The sequence below is a fragment of the Lepisma saccharinum genome, chromosome 16 (assembly GCF_977018435.1).
Source record: "Lepisma saccharinum chromosome 16, izLepSacc3.1, whole genome shotgun sequence".
NCBI classification, from domain to species: domain Eukaryota; kingdom Metazoa; phylum Arthropoda; class Insecta; order Zygentoma; family Lepismatidae; genus Lepisma; species Lepisma saccharinum.
The window spans coordinates 55,578,504-55,597,239 of record NC_139244.1 but is presented as its reverse complement, the minus strand read 5'-3'; the positions used below and the strand labels follow the sequence as shown (position 1 = coordinate 55,597,239).

Sequence of the window (18,736 nt, the reverse complement as noted above, 5' to 3'; positions counted from 1 at the left end):
CGCCTTAAAGAACAACTTCCACATGCAACATGGATAGAAATTCATACTCTCTTGTATAGTCAATGTCTCTTTTTTACTAGCAGTGTTCATTCATACGATATTGAAATAAATGCACAAATGGTGCGAATAAGAATACATTTCCTCTCTCCTGCAAATTGTATATATTGAAGTTAGGTTCTTCTGGATCTCACGTTTTTACTAATGCTCTTCCAAAAACTAAGTTAGTTTTCTTTGAATCACTCAAAAATGCCCTTCCGTACAAAAATTCAAAGGTAAGTAAATCTTAATTTCGTTGCTGGGTACGTGATAAGAAATAACTTTTTCAGTTACTCGTTTTGAAAAGGAAACTGTTATTCTCGTTATTTTCAAAGATTTCTTCTGGTTTTGGTAATCTTGCTCTAGCATGTCTGATTTATCGAAAAGCTTGAAATAACAATCCGCAAAACTAATTCTCTTGCATTACGTTATTAGCAGTGGCAAATGTTCTCGCGAGGGAGCCAAAGAAATCGGTGCAGTGGGTCATAGAACAGCACGCGGGTAGCTATTGTTCTCGACATGAGCCTGAGAGCGAGTTGCAGCGTGACGTCAGGTGTTGTGATTCAGTCGGTCCCCGCGTGAAAGGGGAGGGGCGTAGAGGTTGTCAAGGTGACGTGGCTCCGTGGAAGTTAGACTTCCCGCGTAACACCAGCACTGGCGTGGTGGAGTGAGCGCGGCTTCGGGCCGGTATTTCGAAGAGGAAACTTGTTTCGGTGGAGCTGATGCGCGTTTGCGAGTAAACAATGATATTCTAACACCAGTTGCACAGTGCGCCAGGTGACCCGTGCATGCATGAGCGTCGCCAGAAATTTTTGCAAGGGGTGTCGGGCAAATGATAAAAGTTGAATAGTAGAAAAATAATAAGTATTATTGCCTACCACAGTTATAAATGTTATTATACAATAATAATATTATAAACTAACAAAAATACATTTTATTCGAAATAATAATAATAATAATTATTATTATTATTATTGTATAAATGGGGAGACTCGATCCACCAAACGAGTGAACAGCACAACTATTTCCATTATTTCTTTTGCATTTTATGCAGTTAGTATCTGAAATGCATTTTGATATTAACTTGTGCACGTCTCGTTCAAGAAAATGCTTTAAATGTTAGGGGGATTATTTTTTCATAAAGTTTGTTGTGTGACCTCTCACCTACAACTGTAATTCTTAGGGTTTTGAAAACTAGAACCATTTGTTCTTTGAATGAAATGATATAATATAACCTTGTTCGTGTATTTTTCATTCAATGTTATCGATCCAATGCATTTTTACTTTGATTATTTTGTTCGAATACTAACAAAATGAACTTTATTTCTGTTCTTAACAATAAGAGTAACACACTTTCGACTGTATCTTTAAAGGAACAATGTCAATTTCAAGGGGGCTCCACCGACTCGTTCGACCCCCCCCCCCTCCCGACGCCCATGCCTGCATCGGAGTTATTTGTAAGTCTCCTTGATCAGTTACTTCCTCAGAGTAAAGGAAACAAGTAACCGACATTAATAGCAGGGACGACGTCACGACTGGACCTGAGTGGTCCCATGGCACACACACAGACATTGATAATAATATGACATACATATTATGTTGTTACATAGAAAAGTATATTACTAAATATTTAAATATATGTATTTTAATAATTAATTTGTTACTTTCATCTAAGTAGCAAGCTAATTCCTTTATTAACTGGTATAAAATGTCAAAGAATTGCAAAATACACTTGCGTGCCTTTTGACATAAAATGTTATTAAATTTATTAACATCATACGTATTTATTACTGAACTTTATCTACATATAAGTAGGATTAGACGCTTCCATTTGGATAAACATTTTATATGCCTCCAAACAGTTGGAAGAAAAATATGAACAAGTAAACATTTTATGTCAAAAGTGTGAGGTGGGTCTATTTCTTTGCACGCAAGTGTAGTTGAGATTGTTTTACTGTGGCTAAGGAGAAAGAGAAAGCATGCAACATTCACAAACACACACACACAGACATTATCCTACGTTTTGTGTGTTTTTTATTATTTATTAGTAAAGTATATTTGAAGTTAAAGCTAATGGTTTATCTTAGTTCTAACAACAAAATCTCTCCCACCCGGAAATTTATAGTGAAGGGGAAGTGTCCTCCGAGGATTTCGCATCTTGCATGCCCTACCTTGTCAAAATGTAATTGGGAAATTTGCTTATAAGAAAATGAACATGATGTGAATATGATGGGAGCCATCTTTGTTTGGTTACTTAATAACAACGTGAACATCAAAATACATTTTCTTTGAAGATGTGGTCCATCTAAATCTTTGACAGTAATTCAATGGCCCAATCAGAAAGTCTGGTATTGCCACTGATTACTTACAGTTATTTCAAGAAAATCTTCTTAAGCCAGATTTTCACAATATTTTGAATCAAATTTTCGCCTAAGAACTGCGTGATTGTCTTTCATCGCCAAAATCGGTCGATGTCTGCTATGTCTGAAGTCGTGCTACGACGTCAGAGGTCCCGGTTTCGAATCATGGCCTGGTTGTTCTTTGGGAGTGTCCTGACCTTCCCGATGGCGCAGTGGTAGCGTCGTCGCCTTGTAATGAAGTGTTCCCGGATTCGATACCCGCTGGAGACACAATGGTTCGGATCCCACTTTAAACTATAGGTCCAGTCCCGATTAGCCTTAACTTGCACAAAGTGGACTTAAAACACAAACTCAATCATTCAATTTGTGAGTGTCCCTTCATGGTATCATAATTTATTCTCATCGTCGCGATTAGCCAAAGCCCAGAAATGCGACACTAAATAGCAAACATAGAATCAATCTGAAGAAGTCCGATGTAAAGAAGTTTGTTTTAGATATTTTTTTCAAATATCATATTAAAGTCTGGAACAATACCGAGAGTTTCGGACACTAACTGTCTTGTCTCGATTTCACAGAGGAATGTCTCGTTCTCGTCTCGATATAACCTTAGACCGGTCAACATGGTCACAAATTGTCCCACCTGCAAGTTCTGTACAGTCTTGATCGCAATCGTCGTAAAATATGGAAGAATTGGTCGTTGTTGTGTTTGTGTAGTACGGGCAGATAGTTTTTATCAATCGAGCAAACAGCCTCCTCAATGGCTTAGTTTTAACGTCGTCGGCTTGTAATCAGGGGTTCAATACCCAGTTGAGAAACATAACTGTAGGTCCAGTCCTGATTAACCTCTGTGCATAAAGTGAACGAAAAACAAACGAACAACAGGCCACAATTTCGTACGTATCCTTATAACTAGGGTTCGGATAGTTATGCACTAAAAAAACTCAAAATATGCATGCAAATATGCACTAAGAAAGTGTAAAATATGCACTTAAATATGCACTTTAAAAACCTTTTAAATTTATAAATGCTGTATATTACAAACTATGAAAGATTACATGCCAGGCAATGAATATGCATTATTCTGAATGCTCATTCGCTACACAGATTTTTTTCAGTTAATATGGTTCTGCGTTAAATTATCGCATTTGATAACAACATGTCTCAAATTTTGAACTTGGCACTCCTGTTTTCAGCTAGAATATACACACGTTTCACTTTGCAAGATACAAGTGGACTGTATTTTAGGGCAACAAAGTCAGACACATCAAGTTCTAGATCATCCACACGTTGTCCATTTGCGATAAGAAACTTACACGCGGCGTTGCCAGCTTAGTCCATTGTTGAGGTGAGAATGACGTACTTGCCACATTTCATACAATCCAGAAAAAGGAAAGAAGAAAGACAGAAAAGACAAAGAAAAGAGAAGAGAAGCGAGGAGATGAAAAACAAATACTGCAGTATATGCTCGGTGTTGGTTGTGGGTACAAAAATATGCACACCATCAACTTATTTTCATACAAATATGCACCTGCATATGAAATATGCATTTTTACTTAAAAATCCTTAAATATGCATTTGCATATGCAATATGCATAATTATCCGAGCCCTACTTATAACATTTATTTTCTATATGAGTATTATTAAGTATACAAAAGTACCGCCATCTTTCCAACTTTTGAGTCAAACATAGCTCCTTCAGAGAATTACAACAGGTGAAAGAGTTCAAAGATACTTATCGGCACTCGGAGGCTTCACTCACTGGAATGTTGCCTTGCCATTAAGCTTTTTGTTGACTTCAAATATAGTATTAGTGCACCTGGTATTAATTTCCCTCTAGTGACGGAAAATATTGTAGGAATATATACATACATTCCATGACACGTGTTTGGGGCAGTCAAACCCAGAATCCTCCCCTCTCCAAATCATATACTTATGGATAAAGATGCGTGTTCCAAGAATATTGTTTTCTTTTGTTCCCCCCCCCCCTCAATACTTGCAAGAGGCACACGAGGCACCGTATCTAACTGATCATAGACAAATCACTTGCAAATTATTTTTTTCCTACCCTTCTCTCTCATACAAACACGCTCATAGGGACGCATCTTCAAATGCGTTGATCAATTTTGATCATACAATACCATATCAGTCCCCCAAGCTCCTTTTAATCATTCACAACGCGCTATTACACCAGGGATTTCGGATTTAAACCCCGCCTTGGACACCGCGTTCTTTGCTAGTGCCCCTTCATCAATTTCATGATACCATCATTCACCCTCATCTTCGCGATTAGTCAAAACTGGCAGAAAAGCGAAATAGAATTAACCAAATCAATCAGTCAACAAAATTAGTTGCCGCAAAATATACGAGTACTTATGTCGTTGACGAGAGTAGACAACGACGATTGTATTTTTTAAATTTTATTATTATTATTATTATTTACCTTGCCCTAACATTTTATGCTTACGAGAATTCTACATTCAGTAGAACTGCTTCAGCCTGATGCTCTTCAAAATAACAGCTTTCTTTCAAAGCAAAGTTGTACAGACAAAATTGTCCATGACTATTTTCATTAATTTTTCTCTTACATCCAATGTGTTTTTAAGAAATAGATTTTTATGTATGCTGGTGCAGAAATTGACAGACAACAGCTTGTTTTGAGTTTCCTTTAATTCTTGAAGCTCGTATTGGGTCAAATAAAGTTCGTGATGGGCAATTTGCACGGTAATACTCATGGATCCCACTGTACATTGCGCTTTTCAATAGTTTACGTAGAATGCGTAAACGTTAAGACAACGCATAGATTACATGTAGATATAGAATTGTAGTCTACAACATATCGCTTGATTGGAATAGCCGCTCACCAGAACAGAACAGTCTTTGAAGTGTTACAAATTTAACACGTTACCAGCTTTTATGTGCATGATAATTTTTCATGTAACTTTTTTATTCAGTTCTGTAGGATGGTAGTTTTGCGTTGTTGCGTGATATACAGTGTAGCTCGTTTGAAAGGCGGGTGGCACTTCAATCAAGTTGTCCCTATCTGTGCAAGGGGAAGTTTGTTCAACTAATTGACTTGCACGCCTCATTCAGTAGAGCTGCACGGACAGAAAGTTTGATTCCAGCCTGGCAGTTGGATAATTAGTTGTGGTTATAGCTCCATCAATGATAGGCCGTGCTTCTTGGCAGACTTCGCTGCCTTTCGGTCCAATGAGGAAAATTATGGACAGCCAATGACAAGCGAGGAGAAGCAACGTGCCAACTTTTTGCTCGAAACTTGTCATCGTGATGGAAGTTTGAGTTTGATAATAAGATTGCTTGGTATGTCTGTCCAGTTCCTTTACGTTTTCAGGTCGACATTTGAAGTTTCAAAGTAGAACAAATAGGGAAATGTTGACACGAACTTTCTCGCATCTTCTCAAATCATATGTTTTTAGATCCTATTTTTTCTTGGAAGGAACGACTGAACGTATATTCCCCTCTCAAATAATCATCTGCACCGCCTCACAAAATGACAGTGTAGTCCGGAGAAACGAGCTTCTCTTTCATTGTAAAGTTAGAGAACTGTTCAAGAAACTTCTAGTTATACACTTACTTGACCCAACTTGAACTGAAAATAAGAAAAGTACAAGCAATAGAAACGTGGAACGTGCGAGATAGAGACAACTGTTAGTTTGCACAGCTATAGCAATAATGAACCCTCCCCCACTCCAATACCGAAATGAATCGTAAGTACGCCACTGTCTGCAGGAAGTAATGACAAGATGTGTCGGCGTGCATAAAACGATGACGGTGATTCAGCGATGCGAGGAAGGCGTGACTTACGCAATAGTGCGAAGGAAGTAGGGCCGAGGGAGCACGCTCTCTGTCAATGGAGGACTCATCATGATGCAAGGGAAGGGGAGGAAGCACTTTTGATGCGTAGGATGCGACGCGGTTGTCCCTGAAGGTGATGCGCGACCTTCGGAATTTGCAAGCCACACCGTAAACTTTGCATGGGCTTTCGAAATCCATCAAGTGCAGATGCGCTTTCATTTTACCTTCGTCTTTGTTCTTTCTACATGCCAAGAGACCTACAGTATCATTTTAACCCTTTGATTTGCCATTAATTGAGGACAGAGAGACGGGGTTTCGTTGTCTTCACGGCGACATGTCAAGTGCAGGAACAGCGTTACCACATCAAAGTAGGTTTATGTAAATTATGTATCTCGGGGGGGGCTACATAAGCGAGACTTACACTGACCTGGAAACTTTGGAAAACTCATTGAAGTCAACCTATAAAATTTTATTTTAAAAACCTTTAAAAATCCTGGAAAAGTTGGGAATATTGACTACAATTCTTGTAAAGTGAGAGAAACATTGCCGTTCTTATGGAATTATGTTATATTTTTATAGAATCATTGAAATATACCATAATCAATATGCCTTTTTGGGAAACAAGCAAGGTAGTGTTAAAAATCAAATACCTGATGAAACTTTTTTTCATTTTCGGTATAGCTGTAGATTTTCAGCGTGTTTTTCAATAACTCCCCCCTAACAACGGCGATTTCTCTTGGCCGAACATGCCATACATTTTTTTTACATCTATACAAACTAGTTTACTACAATATGTTAAATAAGTACTTAAAATGTGCTATCTTTTTAAAATGGAACCATATTTGCCATTGCAGGCCAAGTTAAACTAAATTGAAACACCAAATGGTCTGGAAAATTATTTGAGAATATATGGAAAACTTGGAAAGGTGAGATTTTTTTTTTGACCAAATGTATTTAAACCCTGGTTTTCCAATGGACTCCCCGATGGCGCAGTGGTAGCGTCATCGCCTTGTAATCAAGGGGTCCCGGGTTCGATACCCCGTTGAGGCGCATAGTGTTTCGGATCCCACTTTAAACTGTAGGTCGAGAACCGATTAGCCTTTCTGTGCATAAAGTGGAGATCAAACACCAAATCAACCAACTAACCAACCTGGTGTTCCAATTGCGGAGAAATTTTAAAATATTTATTACACTTTGTCTCTCATGATGCTTGTTGCCTTTTAATTTTTTTTTCCTTTAAGGAAAGGAAAAAAATCTTTAGAGGTTCGCATTTCGTTAACGAAAGCCTGAAGTGTTATACATTTTAGTGACTGATTCGAAAGTATCTGGAGCATAAACTTAGTTTTTATCAATATTAACCTAATGTCAAAATAAGTAAATTTTTCGTTCGTCGCGTGACTGGCTGGTACATTGTATCTTTTCTCTCGAGGTTCTTTTTTTAAAGGCAAGTTCTGCTCCAAATGCATAATGGACTGTTGATTAAATCTAGCTCGAATTCGATAGGTACTAAATCTTATTATCCTTCTATACTCTTTAAGTATTAAATTGACAATAGTGACGCAGTATTGGCTTTCAGAGTGCTCTTGAACAAGGCAAAATTGCCTCACGTTGAGTCGAGAGCCTGCAGCGACTCATCTGACATTCAGGAGTCAAGTTCAGCTTTCATTATCCCCTTAATCTTCGTTCTAGCAAGGAGAAGAAAGCTCCTTTTCTTCTCCGTGCGAAAGTTTTGCTTCCGTGAGAGGAATTTGAACAGAATGAGTACTATATCACTCAGTGGCACTTGCCTCCTCACGGTTTCATTTCGAGGTTGCTTTTACGATGCGATTATTGCCCCTGGCAGGTTTCGTCATACGTTGTTTTTCCTTTTCAAGAACCATTCCCTTCTATGTCCCACCGACAGACGATGTTCTCGTGTATTATGGAATTGAAGTAGTTAAGCACCGTCGGTTGCTTACAATGCGTTTTTATAGCAGTGTGAATTTTATGTAATAATATGGTGTAAAAGTCCGTGCTAATTTCAATACAAGTGAAGAAAACAGCTACTTGCAGTAATTTTATGTCAATAGTGTTGGGTTTATGGCTTATTGGATTTTCAAATACAACAAAATTATCTTAATGAAAATTTGTTTTTTGAAACATTACCTGAATTTTTAACTAGGGGCGTGCCGAGAGTTCATCATCAAGTAAGAAAAATATTGTGTTTTACCCATATTTTCACTTATAAATTTGTCTACTTCCTGTAAATTTCAGAAGTGTCTCTTCTTGATTGCTTGAGCATAGATTATGGAATCAGTTTTTTCTTCTTGAGCACACCTTTGTATTGAACCTCATATATACGTAACCTAGATTATAAGTCTTTCTAATACGACCTCCAAACTCATGTAAAATATCTTCATTTGTTCTACCGGTGCCGGCTGGGTGTATTATACACTCCTCACAAAAAGGTTGGAATATTGGTACGTTAGACAATAGGTGATAGACACGGCCTTGGAATGTAACAACACATGGTATCTGTCTGGTGGACGTTTTCGTCTTTTCGCAGACATATGCCACAGTTCCTATCACCTATTGCCTAATATAATAATATCCCAAACTTGTCGTGTCTAATATAACAATATTCCAAACTTTTTGAGGAGTGTATTTTACTTACATTAAATCAACCCCACAGATTTGGTAATTTCTAACTAAGCGTAATTAGTAGTAGGATAAGGAAACAAAATGTGAAAGTTCTGATTCAGAATCACTAAAAAATTCTAAACAATTTAGCACCGTACAAACAGAAGGTGTTCGAATGTATGACGTTCTAATAGGCAATAAGATTCCGCAGAAATACTGAAACATTACCAGTAATCCCCCCAAAGGTCAAACACACATAATAAAAGAAACAATGTTTTCTGGTTCTAAACTGAAAGGAAAAGGGCTTAGTATCGTCTTAAAGGCAGCGAAGAAAAAAAGGATGTTTAATCAACTTTCTGTAGTCCTAATTTAACACAGGTTTTAAATTATCCGTACACAAATAAGTTTAAATTCAATATTTTCACAGCATTCTTCACAAAATGCGATAAAATTCGGCAGAAACACTAAAAATTACATAAAAATCCTGCATTATTTCCTTCGTATGAACGAAGAAAATTGTTTTTCATGTAATTTTATCCACTTGTTACAAGCAATTTGTGGCAGCAATTAACATGCGAAGAATAAGGCCCCCGACCTATAGTGCATATTATACAACATGAGCGGCTGGTTTTAGTTTTGTTTCCTTGCACAGTATGAAAACAAGCAAGCGTCAGTCAGCAACAGTTGTCATTTTCGAATTCAACACTGCCGGCATCCGTGCCGAGTGGTTAGCATAGCGCGCGACGTTACAATGGCCCCTGATTCGAATCCCAGCCTGAATATGGGTGTTCTTTGTGAGTGCCCCTTCATCATCCTCATCGTCGCGATTAGCCAATAAGTGGAAGAAAAGCGACGATAAATAAGAAAATATCAAATCTAATTGAGAGCTGCAAAATTAGTTTTAAAAATGATACCTTTGTTTCTGTAAAAAAAAAATTACATTGTAGAACAGTGTAATTTGGACAAAATTTTGCTAGGGTTCCGTGTCCGATGTTCCCATGTCTGGATACGCCAATGCACAACATTTTGTTACGCATCTTCTCCAGTATATTTCCTTACTGGCTTCTGGTGTGATGCAATTTGCAGCGGTTATTCCCATTCTTCACTCCTTCTCAACTGCAGAAGTGAACAGACTGTCGTACAAAGTGGCTAGTCACGAGAAAATACTACTAGTACCTGTAGATAAGCAGTTTCTGTAAACAGAAATTATGCAACCACATTCAGCGTCCTTTATCGTCGTGCTGAGGAAAATTATTCCGCCGCGGAGGGGGCGGAGGCTATGGGGATGTTGTAGAACATGACCTGCCAAGCGGCAAGAGGCCTCGCCCTTTTAATTCCGCGGCAAGGTCGACACGCACCTACAAAGCGGAAGTTTCCTTTCAAATCCCCAAAGAGAATGACGTTGACCCTTGAAGGAGGTAAATAATCCAGCTAGCCTTCGGTCACGGCTGATAACAACTGGCCATTGTTCTGCGGGGCATAGATGTATAAGTTTGTCCTTCTGTGATGGGAAAATGCGATCTTTGTTAGTGGTTATGGAGAATATCTTTGACAAGGAGCGTGCAATTATTAGTAAAAACGAGGAAGACAAGGTGTAACTCTTTCTTTTGAGTATCGGAGGCTTGTGACCAGCATATTGAGTGCATTTATATTTTTCTCTCTCGTTTGTCTTTCCTCCTCGCTTTTCCCCTTCTTTTGTAGTATGTATTTTTACTTATTATTTCCCTTCTCTCGTCGTGTTTCTCGCTTTCTCTCTCTCTTTCGTGATTTGTCTCCCTCTTTCTCACCTTTTCTCCTGATTATTTTATCTCTATCTCCCTCTTATACGTAGTTTTTATCTTTAGTTCCCTATGCTTATCATTTTCTCTATATCTCCCTCTGCTTATCATTTTCTCTATCTCCTTTTCCTTATCATTCTCTGTATTTCCATCTGCTTATCATTCTATCTTTATCTCTCTGTACTTAACAATTTCTCTTTCTCTCTGTACTTATCATTTTTCTCTTAATCTCCCTCTGCTGATCATCTTCTTTCAATCTCCCTGTACTTATCATTTTCTCTTAAACTCTCTCCGTATCGTTTTCTCTTAATCTCTTATCATTTTCTCTCAATTTCCCTCTGCTTATCATCTTCTCTTAAACCCCCTCTGCTATCATTTTTCTCTTAATCTCCCTCTGCCTATCATTTTTCTGTTATAATTTTCTCTTTATCTCCTTCCGCTTATCATTTTCTCTTTACCCCCTGTGCTATACATAGCCTGTTGTTAATGTATTTTTTTGTGCGCTACAGGCTTATACAGGATAGAGCTATACTGGTACTAGTGTTAAAATATTTTGGAAAGCAAAAAACGGGACAGACACATTTAACTTGATAGTTTAAACTGCAGTGACAATTTTCACTTTATTTATCCCGCAATGTAAAATGTGACATTATTATTTCCTCCTTTCTATTTAGGTTATTTTACATCGCTTTTCTACCTCTCAGATTAATCTCTACGTTGAGGACGAATTATGAATTGATATACCACAAGTACTTCGATACTCATGCCTTTACCCAGTGTTCGAACCAGAGTTCTCCTTTTCAGCTTGTTACGCTGGCCACTTCACCTCGAAGGCCGACAATCACTGCCTGCCTATATGTAACATTCGCTGAACTCAATTAACAAGTTTCATCCATTACGTGTTGATACCTAGTATACCATTTATCATTGCTAACAAACAATGAGTTTTAATTACGTTAAGGTAAATAAAGTGTGCCAATTATGTTGCAAATAATACACTAAAGTGAATGAAACTTGAATTTAAATCTCGTGGTCAGACTTTCAGATGCACTTGTTCCTCAGACTACCCTGAGCATATTTCCGTGTAGATGTTATCTTTTTCAACGACTTAGGAGATAGGCACGGAATTCTTCGCAAGTAATGGGTTTTAGTGGACTAGCAGTATACCTCTGAAGTTGGAGATGGTACGGTGACGAGATTAGACGAAACTTGGCAATGCCATTTACTTTATATATATATATATATATATATATATATATATATATATATATATATATGTATATATAATCATAGTCTGCTTGTTATTAATATTTTTTACACTGCCGGAATAGCGAAGGACCTGATTGTTGCTTGGCTGTATCCTAAGGCATTCGCTTAGACATGTTTACGAAATTCACCCTTGCATCATTCTGGTAGCCATGACAACGAGTTCGAATGCCTTTCCCGATAGGCATTATCCCAGGTGTGTTGAAATGTGTAGCATTTACAGCTACATACAGTTTCCATTAGTCTGGTCTTTTGTTGATGGAAACTGGTCACCAATGGAATTTCACCGGACAAGCAAGATCATTCTTAGAAGAGTCCAGTGTTTCCAACTGGCTTCTGTAGAAACCAAAGGCTCACATCTTGTTGCTGAATTCTGTTTTTGAAGTTTTACGCACACCTTTCATTAAAAAAAAATCTGTAATGTTTTGTGATGGGTACATGTAATCGTAGTGCTATGAAGCAATATAAATTCTATTAACAAGAAAGAAAAAACACATTTTGGCAGGAAAAGTTTAGAACCACTTGCGATATCTCTGCCAGATCTTAACTTAGACTGTGTACTATCCCTTCTATGACGAGTTGGTATTAGTATAATATTCCTACTTCCCAACAATAGTTAAAATTAAGTCCCAAGGTCTAACCAAATCTTCAGCCCTTTAAATCAGTAGGAAACAAATTTTCATCAGGTAAAATTTGCTACGTTCCCCAGATTATTTTCAATGGAACTACTTACTTTTATTCCTCAACGGCGAGCCTGAGACTTATCAGCCTACTATGAAGCCCTCAGGTTGTGGGAAATGAGATAAGGATATGCTTTCGTAAAGCTTACCAACTCTCGCACACAAAAATATAATTAGAAGTCAATTAATGTTAATATATTAGACTTGAACTCACAATTAAACTCCTTATTAGAAAGAAAAGTGTATTTAGACTATAATTGTTCTTCACTACACAAATTAACACATTCACATTTTCAAAATCACTTCCATTATTCCAGAAACATCCATAATATCTCTCACCTCTCCATTCACAATCCAATCTTTTAAGGTTAGTCCATAACCATAAAAGACTACCCAATTGAACAAAACAAATTACGTCATAATAGACAATTAACATTTTAAACACCTAAAATTATACAATAAGTGGGTGCGTATCATGGCATCCTCCCACAAACAAAAAGAAAATTAACAAAATGAAAATGGAGTAAATTTTCTTTTTCAAAACTCTAGGGCCATCCACTCAACTAAACAACTTCTTCTCAGTTTCTTGGAGTGTAGGACGGGGCAGATGTATTCCAAGTGGTAACATCTAATTGTTTAACACTAGTTTCTCCACTATCGAAATCTTCCGTCTGTGTAGCACTTCCTTTCCTTCTCCAATTGTAGTTACCTCTATACCGGTTATAGCGATGTGAGTAGAAATTATTATTACCATATGAACTTCTTTGGAATGGCGTTCTTCTTTCTTCTCCAGAAGATCGCTGTGATCCCTCGCAGTTCCTTCTTCTGTAGAACCTGCTTCTATTTTCTTCTCCTGAAGGATTGTTACTTTGTCGAGCGCTACCACTAAAGTTCTCATTATCAGATCTTCCGTTACCAGCAGGCACCTTCGCTGAATTGGGATGATTACTGGAGAACGTCAATTGCCTAACTCTAGCTTGGTTGGTTCTTCTGTCCTCGAATCTCGGGTTTTCTGTCCTCCATCCGTCGAGTTGCTCCGAGGCTTCATATCTTCCCAAGAAGCTGGTAAGTTGATCCATGTTGCGTGGATCGCGAGTAAGTACCAACTGACGCACTCGCAGCGGAAGTTGACTAATAACCAAGTTCAGCGCTTCGCTTTGGTCAACACTATCCACAAGATTACAATAAGAGCCATATGTGTCCCAGCAATATTCTTCAAGTGAGAGGCCACACCTCCTCGAATACCGTTTGTTTCTCAGAGTCTGCATCTCCCTTTGCTTGGCATCAGCAGAGGCATATTGTTTTCTAAAGGCAGAACAAAAGTGTTCAAAAGTCTTCCACTTCTTCTCATTTGCAACAAACCACGCCTTAGCCTTTCCTACCATAAGAGAGGGCAATAACTTCAATCTAAAAATCATAGGGACATTCATTAGATCCAGGTATGTTATTAGCTCTTTTAAATACCTCTCAGCAGAGACAGTATTAATCTCTCCAGCAAACTTTGAAAGAGCGTTAACATCAGACATGCGAAAAGATTTGTAGAAGCTATTCTTATAGGCATTGTCACGAAATATCTCATCCTGTCCCAATCTCTCGGACTTTCCATTATTATGTCTCTTCCTTGGCTTTGTAATTTTCCTAGTTTCAGTTTCCTCAGAACTAGAGGAAACTGCAGAGCAAGAACTTGACGAGTAACGATTTCTTTTCCTCATCTTCCCCTTGGAATCACCTCTAGTTGTTGAACCGTTCATTCCCGGTTGAAATACAGCTTCACCATTTTGAGAAGGTTCTAGAACCCGACAGCCTGCCATTAACATCTGTAGTTGATCGACCTGCCTATCTACAGATGCGACTTTCTCCGTAACTTCTTCAAGTTTCTTTTCTTGCCTTCTCTGATTTAGCTCTAAATTATCAAGTAATTCTGAAGAACCCTGTGTTGCTTCTGGCCTTGCAATTATTTCAACACTCTCTATTCGTCCCCTCAATTTCTCAATTTCATTTTCCATTTCCTTTTCTTTAGCTTCTCTAGATGTTTTCTCCTGTGTCAAGTCTAAGTTCCACTTTTCATAATCCTCCTTTTGTTTTTCTTCCAGCTTTAGTATTAATTCAGCTACTTGCTGCCTCTCACACGCAATTTCCTTCCTCAGAGTCTCCTTAATTTCTCTACATTCCTTTCGCCCCTCTTCTATTCTAAATAATAATTCTTCCTTATCTTGGCTGAGCAATTTCATCAATTCTCCTCTTTCTTCATTCCTTTTTCTTTCTTGTTCATTTCTTATCCTTTCCTGTTCCTCTTTATCTTCTCTTCTGATTCTTTCTTGTTCATTTCTTATCCTTTCCTGTTCCTCTTTATCTTCTTTTCTTATCCTTTCCTGTTCATTTCTTATCCTTTCCTGTTCCTCTTTATCTTCTTTTCTTCCCATTTCCATTTTCTCCATCAGGGTTTGAAACAACTGTTCCAAACAAGGACTTCCTTTGTTACCCTTCTCTTTACAAATAAGACATTTCAATTCTTCCCCCTTATACTGCGATTTTGGCAAAGGATAACCAGCACAACGTAAGTGGAAGCTTCTTTTACAATCGTTGCACTCAACCTCTTCATCATCAGCTTTCCCTTTATCGGAACAGCAACTTAAAGTATCCATTTTTAACTTACGACGATCACTTCTTAAATTATGCTTCTGCATACCCTACTCAAACACATTTATCGGGTCCCGCGTTGCGGCGCCAAAAAGTTTACACCTGCTACGTTCCCCAGATTATTTTCAATGGAACTACTTACTTTTATTCCTCAACGGCGAGCCTGAGACTTATCAGCCTACTATGAAGCCCTCAGGTTGTGGGAAATGAGATAAGGATATGCTTTCGTAAAGCTTACCAACTCTCGCACACAAAAATATAATTAGAAGTCAATTAATGTTAATATATTAGACTTGAACTCACAATTAAACTCCTTATTAGAAAGAAAAGTGTATTTAGACTATAATTGTTCTTCACTACACAAATTAACACATTCACATTTTCAAAATCACTTCCATTATTCCAGAAACATCCATAATATCTCTCACCTCTCCATTCACAATCCAATCTTTTAAGGTTAGTCCATAACCATAAAAGACTACCCAATTGAACAAAACAAATTACGTCATAATAGACAATTAACATTTTAAACACCTAAAATTATACAATAAGTGGGTGCGTATCAAATTCTAAACTAACCTTAATATGATAGAATTGATTGAGTTGGCTCCTTAAGTCCACTTTATGCACAATAAGCCTTATCGGGACTGGACCTATAGTTCAAAGTGAGATCCGAACTACTATGTGCCTCCACCGGGTATCGAATCTGGGACCTGTTGATTACAAGGCGATGACGCTACCACAACGCCATCGTAGAGGCTTAAGATGATAGAAGTAGATACATTTCGATTCACATTTCCGAATTAATGCATTCTTGTTCACTGTCAAGCACACATCACAATCATTCACTATCTTTGTGTTTACTACAGTATTCTGTGCAAACATGTAAGGTCTCCACGATGGCATAATGGTAACATCTCACCTTGTTCGATACCCAGTGGAGCCACACAGTGGTTTGGATCTCACTTTAAACTGTAGGTCCATATCTAGGCATAAAGTGTCCTTTAAGCAAAAACTCAAACTCCAACTCTTCAAAAAGGGGATCCCGGGTTCGATACCCAGTGGAGGCACAAGTGGTTCGGATCCCACTTTAAACTGTAGGTCCAGTTTCGATTAGCCTTACTGTGCATAAAGTGGACTTAAAACACCAATTCTTCAAAGTTAAGTTCATACTGTGTGAAACACTTAAATGAGTACTTGTAATTTGTCTGTATGTGTGTGTATTAGCCTTAACATAATAACTCACAAGTGGCTATTATTATTTTTCATTTCAGGATTTGGAGTTCCATGGCGTGATGAGGTTTTATTTCCAAGATTCAGGCCAGAAAGTAGCAACGAAGTGCATCCGCGTAGCATCCACTGCCACATCCACAGCCGTGATCGAAACATTAATTGAAAAATTCAGGCCCGACATGCGAATGCTGTCCATTCCAGAGTATGCATTGTTCGAGATCCATGAAAATGGAGGTACGTTTTGGTTGATTTTCCCTTAATAAGCCATCAGGGTTATTTCGTAAAGTTTTTGCTGTTCACATACGGCAAGATTAACTACGTAATGAAGTTATTGTCAGAATTCTGTAAACTTATAAGACTTTAACATAAGCACTCATTTGAATAATGTATCACATATGTTTTAATAAAGATCATGATACATTATTTGATAAGGTATGTAAAGGTAAAGACTTGTCAGGTGGATTTTGGATTACAGTCAACTCCTATTGCAGCTATTCTTGGCTTTCTAGACTAGAGTTATTCATGCTTCTTTGAGGTCTTGTTCAAGTCTTGGCCTGAAGTCCTTCATGAATTTCATTGATTCATCTCTCTTCTTCATCATCGCAATTAGCCAAAGTGGCAGAAAAGTGACGTAAAATAACAAAAATACAAATACAAGAACATATCTAAAATTTTCTATTGGGCAGATTTTTTCTTCTTTTTTCAGTGGTGGCATGGTAAAATTCAGTTTGTCTGGTTTGTCTTTTGTAGTGTGTTGGTTGAAATTATGAGCTAGGTAGCAGCAGATCAAAATTCGTTGGAGTTCCAATTGTCAAATATGATGTGATGTGATTTCACATGTAGACAGGTATGAGTGGAAAACCATAAGGTTTCTGCTTGATACTGAGGTTAGATGCATGGATTTTGGAGATGATTGTATCTTGGTGAATCTGTTCAGGTCGTATACATCGGTTTGAGTTCAAACAATGTTGCAAAAGGATGGAGACTGAATCAGTGTCCGAAATGTCAAATGAATGAATCACCACTGATCAGCTACAAAGAAGTTGCAAATGCATTCAATGTACATTAAGTTTACTATTCATATTTAATCAATAGCTTCGACCTCCCAGATGGTGTAGTGTTAATGTTGTTGCCTTATATTCAAGGGGGTCCTGGTTTCGATACTCGGTGGAGGCACATAGTGGTTCGGATCCCACTTTAAACTTTAGGTCCAGTCCCGATTAAGTGGACTTAAAACAGCAACTCAATCAATCAATCAATTAATTAATAGTTAGTATTCAAATACAAGCCCTTTAAGTTCTCACCCTTTCTCATGTATTTCTGGACTAACACTAAATCTATCATTTACAATAAAGGTACCAGACTATCTGCGATTCTTTACATTTAATTATCAAAGCTATGGAACTAGGAGAAGTTGAGAGAGCAAAGTGAAGATGGGATGTTGCTATTTGTCCATAACCAATTACAAAACTAGCTTTTGCTTTTTTAAGAATTGAGTTCATGCAAGATTTGTCTTGATGTGACAGTGGGTCTCTGTGTTTTGAGTGTAGCTACTTGCAAATTTGTTTATTATTTGTATGTGAAAAATATTTTGATTAATGTACGTTTTTATAATACAATTGACATTCATTGTAAGTGAAAGCATTCACGCAAGTATACAACAGTGTAGTTCTTTCTTATTACACATTCCATGTTGTATTTCCAAACAATTTCACAGTTGTTAGTATGTTATAATGTGCTATTTAAAGATTTGTAAGAGCCTCAATGTAAGTCATGCATCAGAAAGAATCAAATTCATGCCATTCAAAAAATCACATTGACTGTGTTCTGGTTCCTCTGTTCACATTTGCAATTTGAAACTTCAGTTAATGGGATTTCAGCAGTGCATGCTGGGAAGGACGTATTTATGGGTGGTCCAGGGGGTCCGGACCCCCCCCCCCCGAAAGATTTATCAATTACTAAAATTAAATAATGAAAAATGTATTCGTTTAGCCGTTGTTATATAAATTCATCTGAACTTTTTGCAAGACAAGGATTATATTGGGAGCATACGGCTTCGAAGGACACGAAGGACGTATTTCGGGGTCCGGACCCCTCCCCCCCCACCGATAGACTTATTAAGTACAAAAAGTAAACAATGAAAATATACTCATTTCGCATTTGTTGTATTATTTCCTCTGAACTTATTGGAAGACAAGAATTATATTGGGCTTTGAAGGACACGAAGGACATATTTAGGGGGTGCGGACCATCCACACACACAAACACCCGAAAGACTTATTAAGTACGAAAATTAAATAATGAAAATAT

General features: G+C 37.7%; 1 protein-coding gene across 6 annotated transcripts in view; it reads left to right on the top strand.

The window, feature by feature from the left end:
• cno (adherens junction formation factor afadin) overlaps positions 1-18,736 on the top strand; it is a 446,647-nt gene that overhangs the window by 167,433 nt on the left and 260,478 nt on the right. For all 6 annotated transcript variants that reach the window (XM_083138204.1, XM_083138208.1, XM_083138207.1 and 3 more), the window contains exon 3: positions 16,468-16,660. In XM_083138204.1, the coding sequence (XP_082994330.1) occupies positions 16,468-16,660 (193 nt within the window). The remainder of the gene's footprint in view (positions 1-16,467; positions 16,661-18,736) is intronic.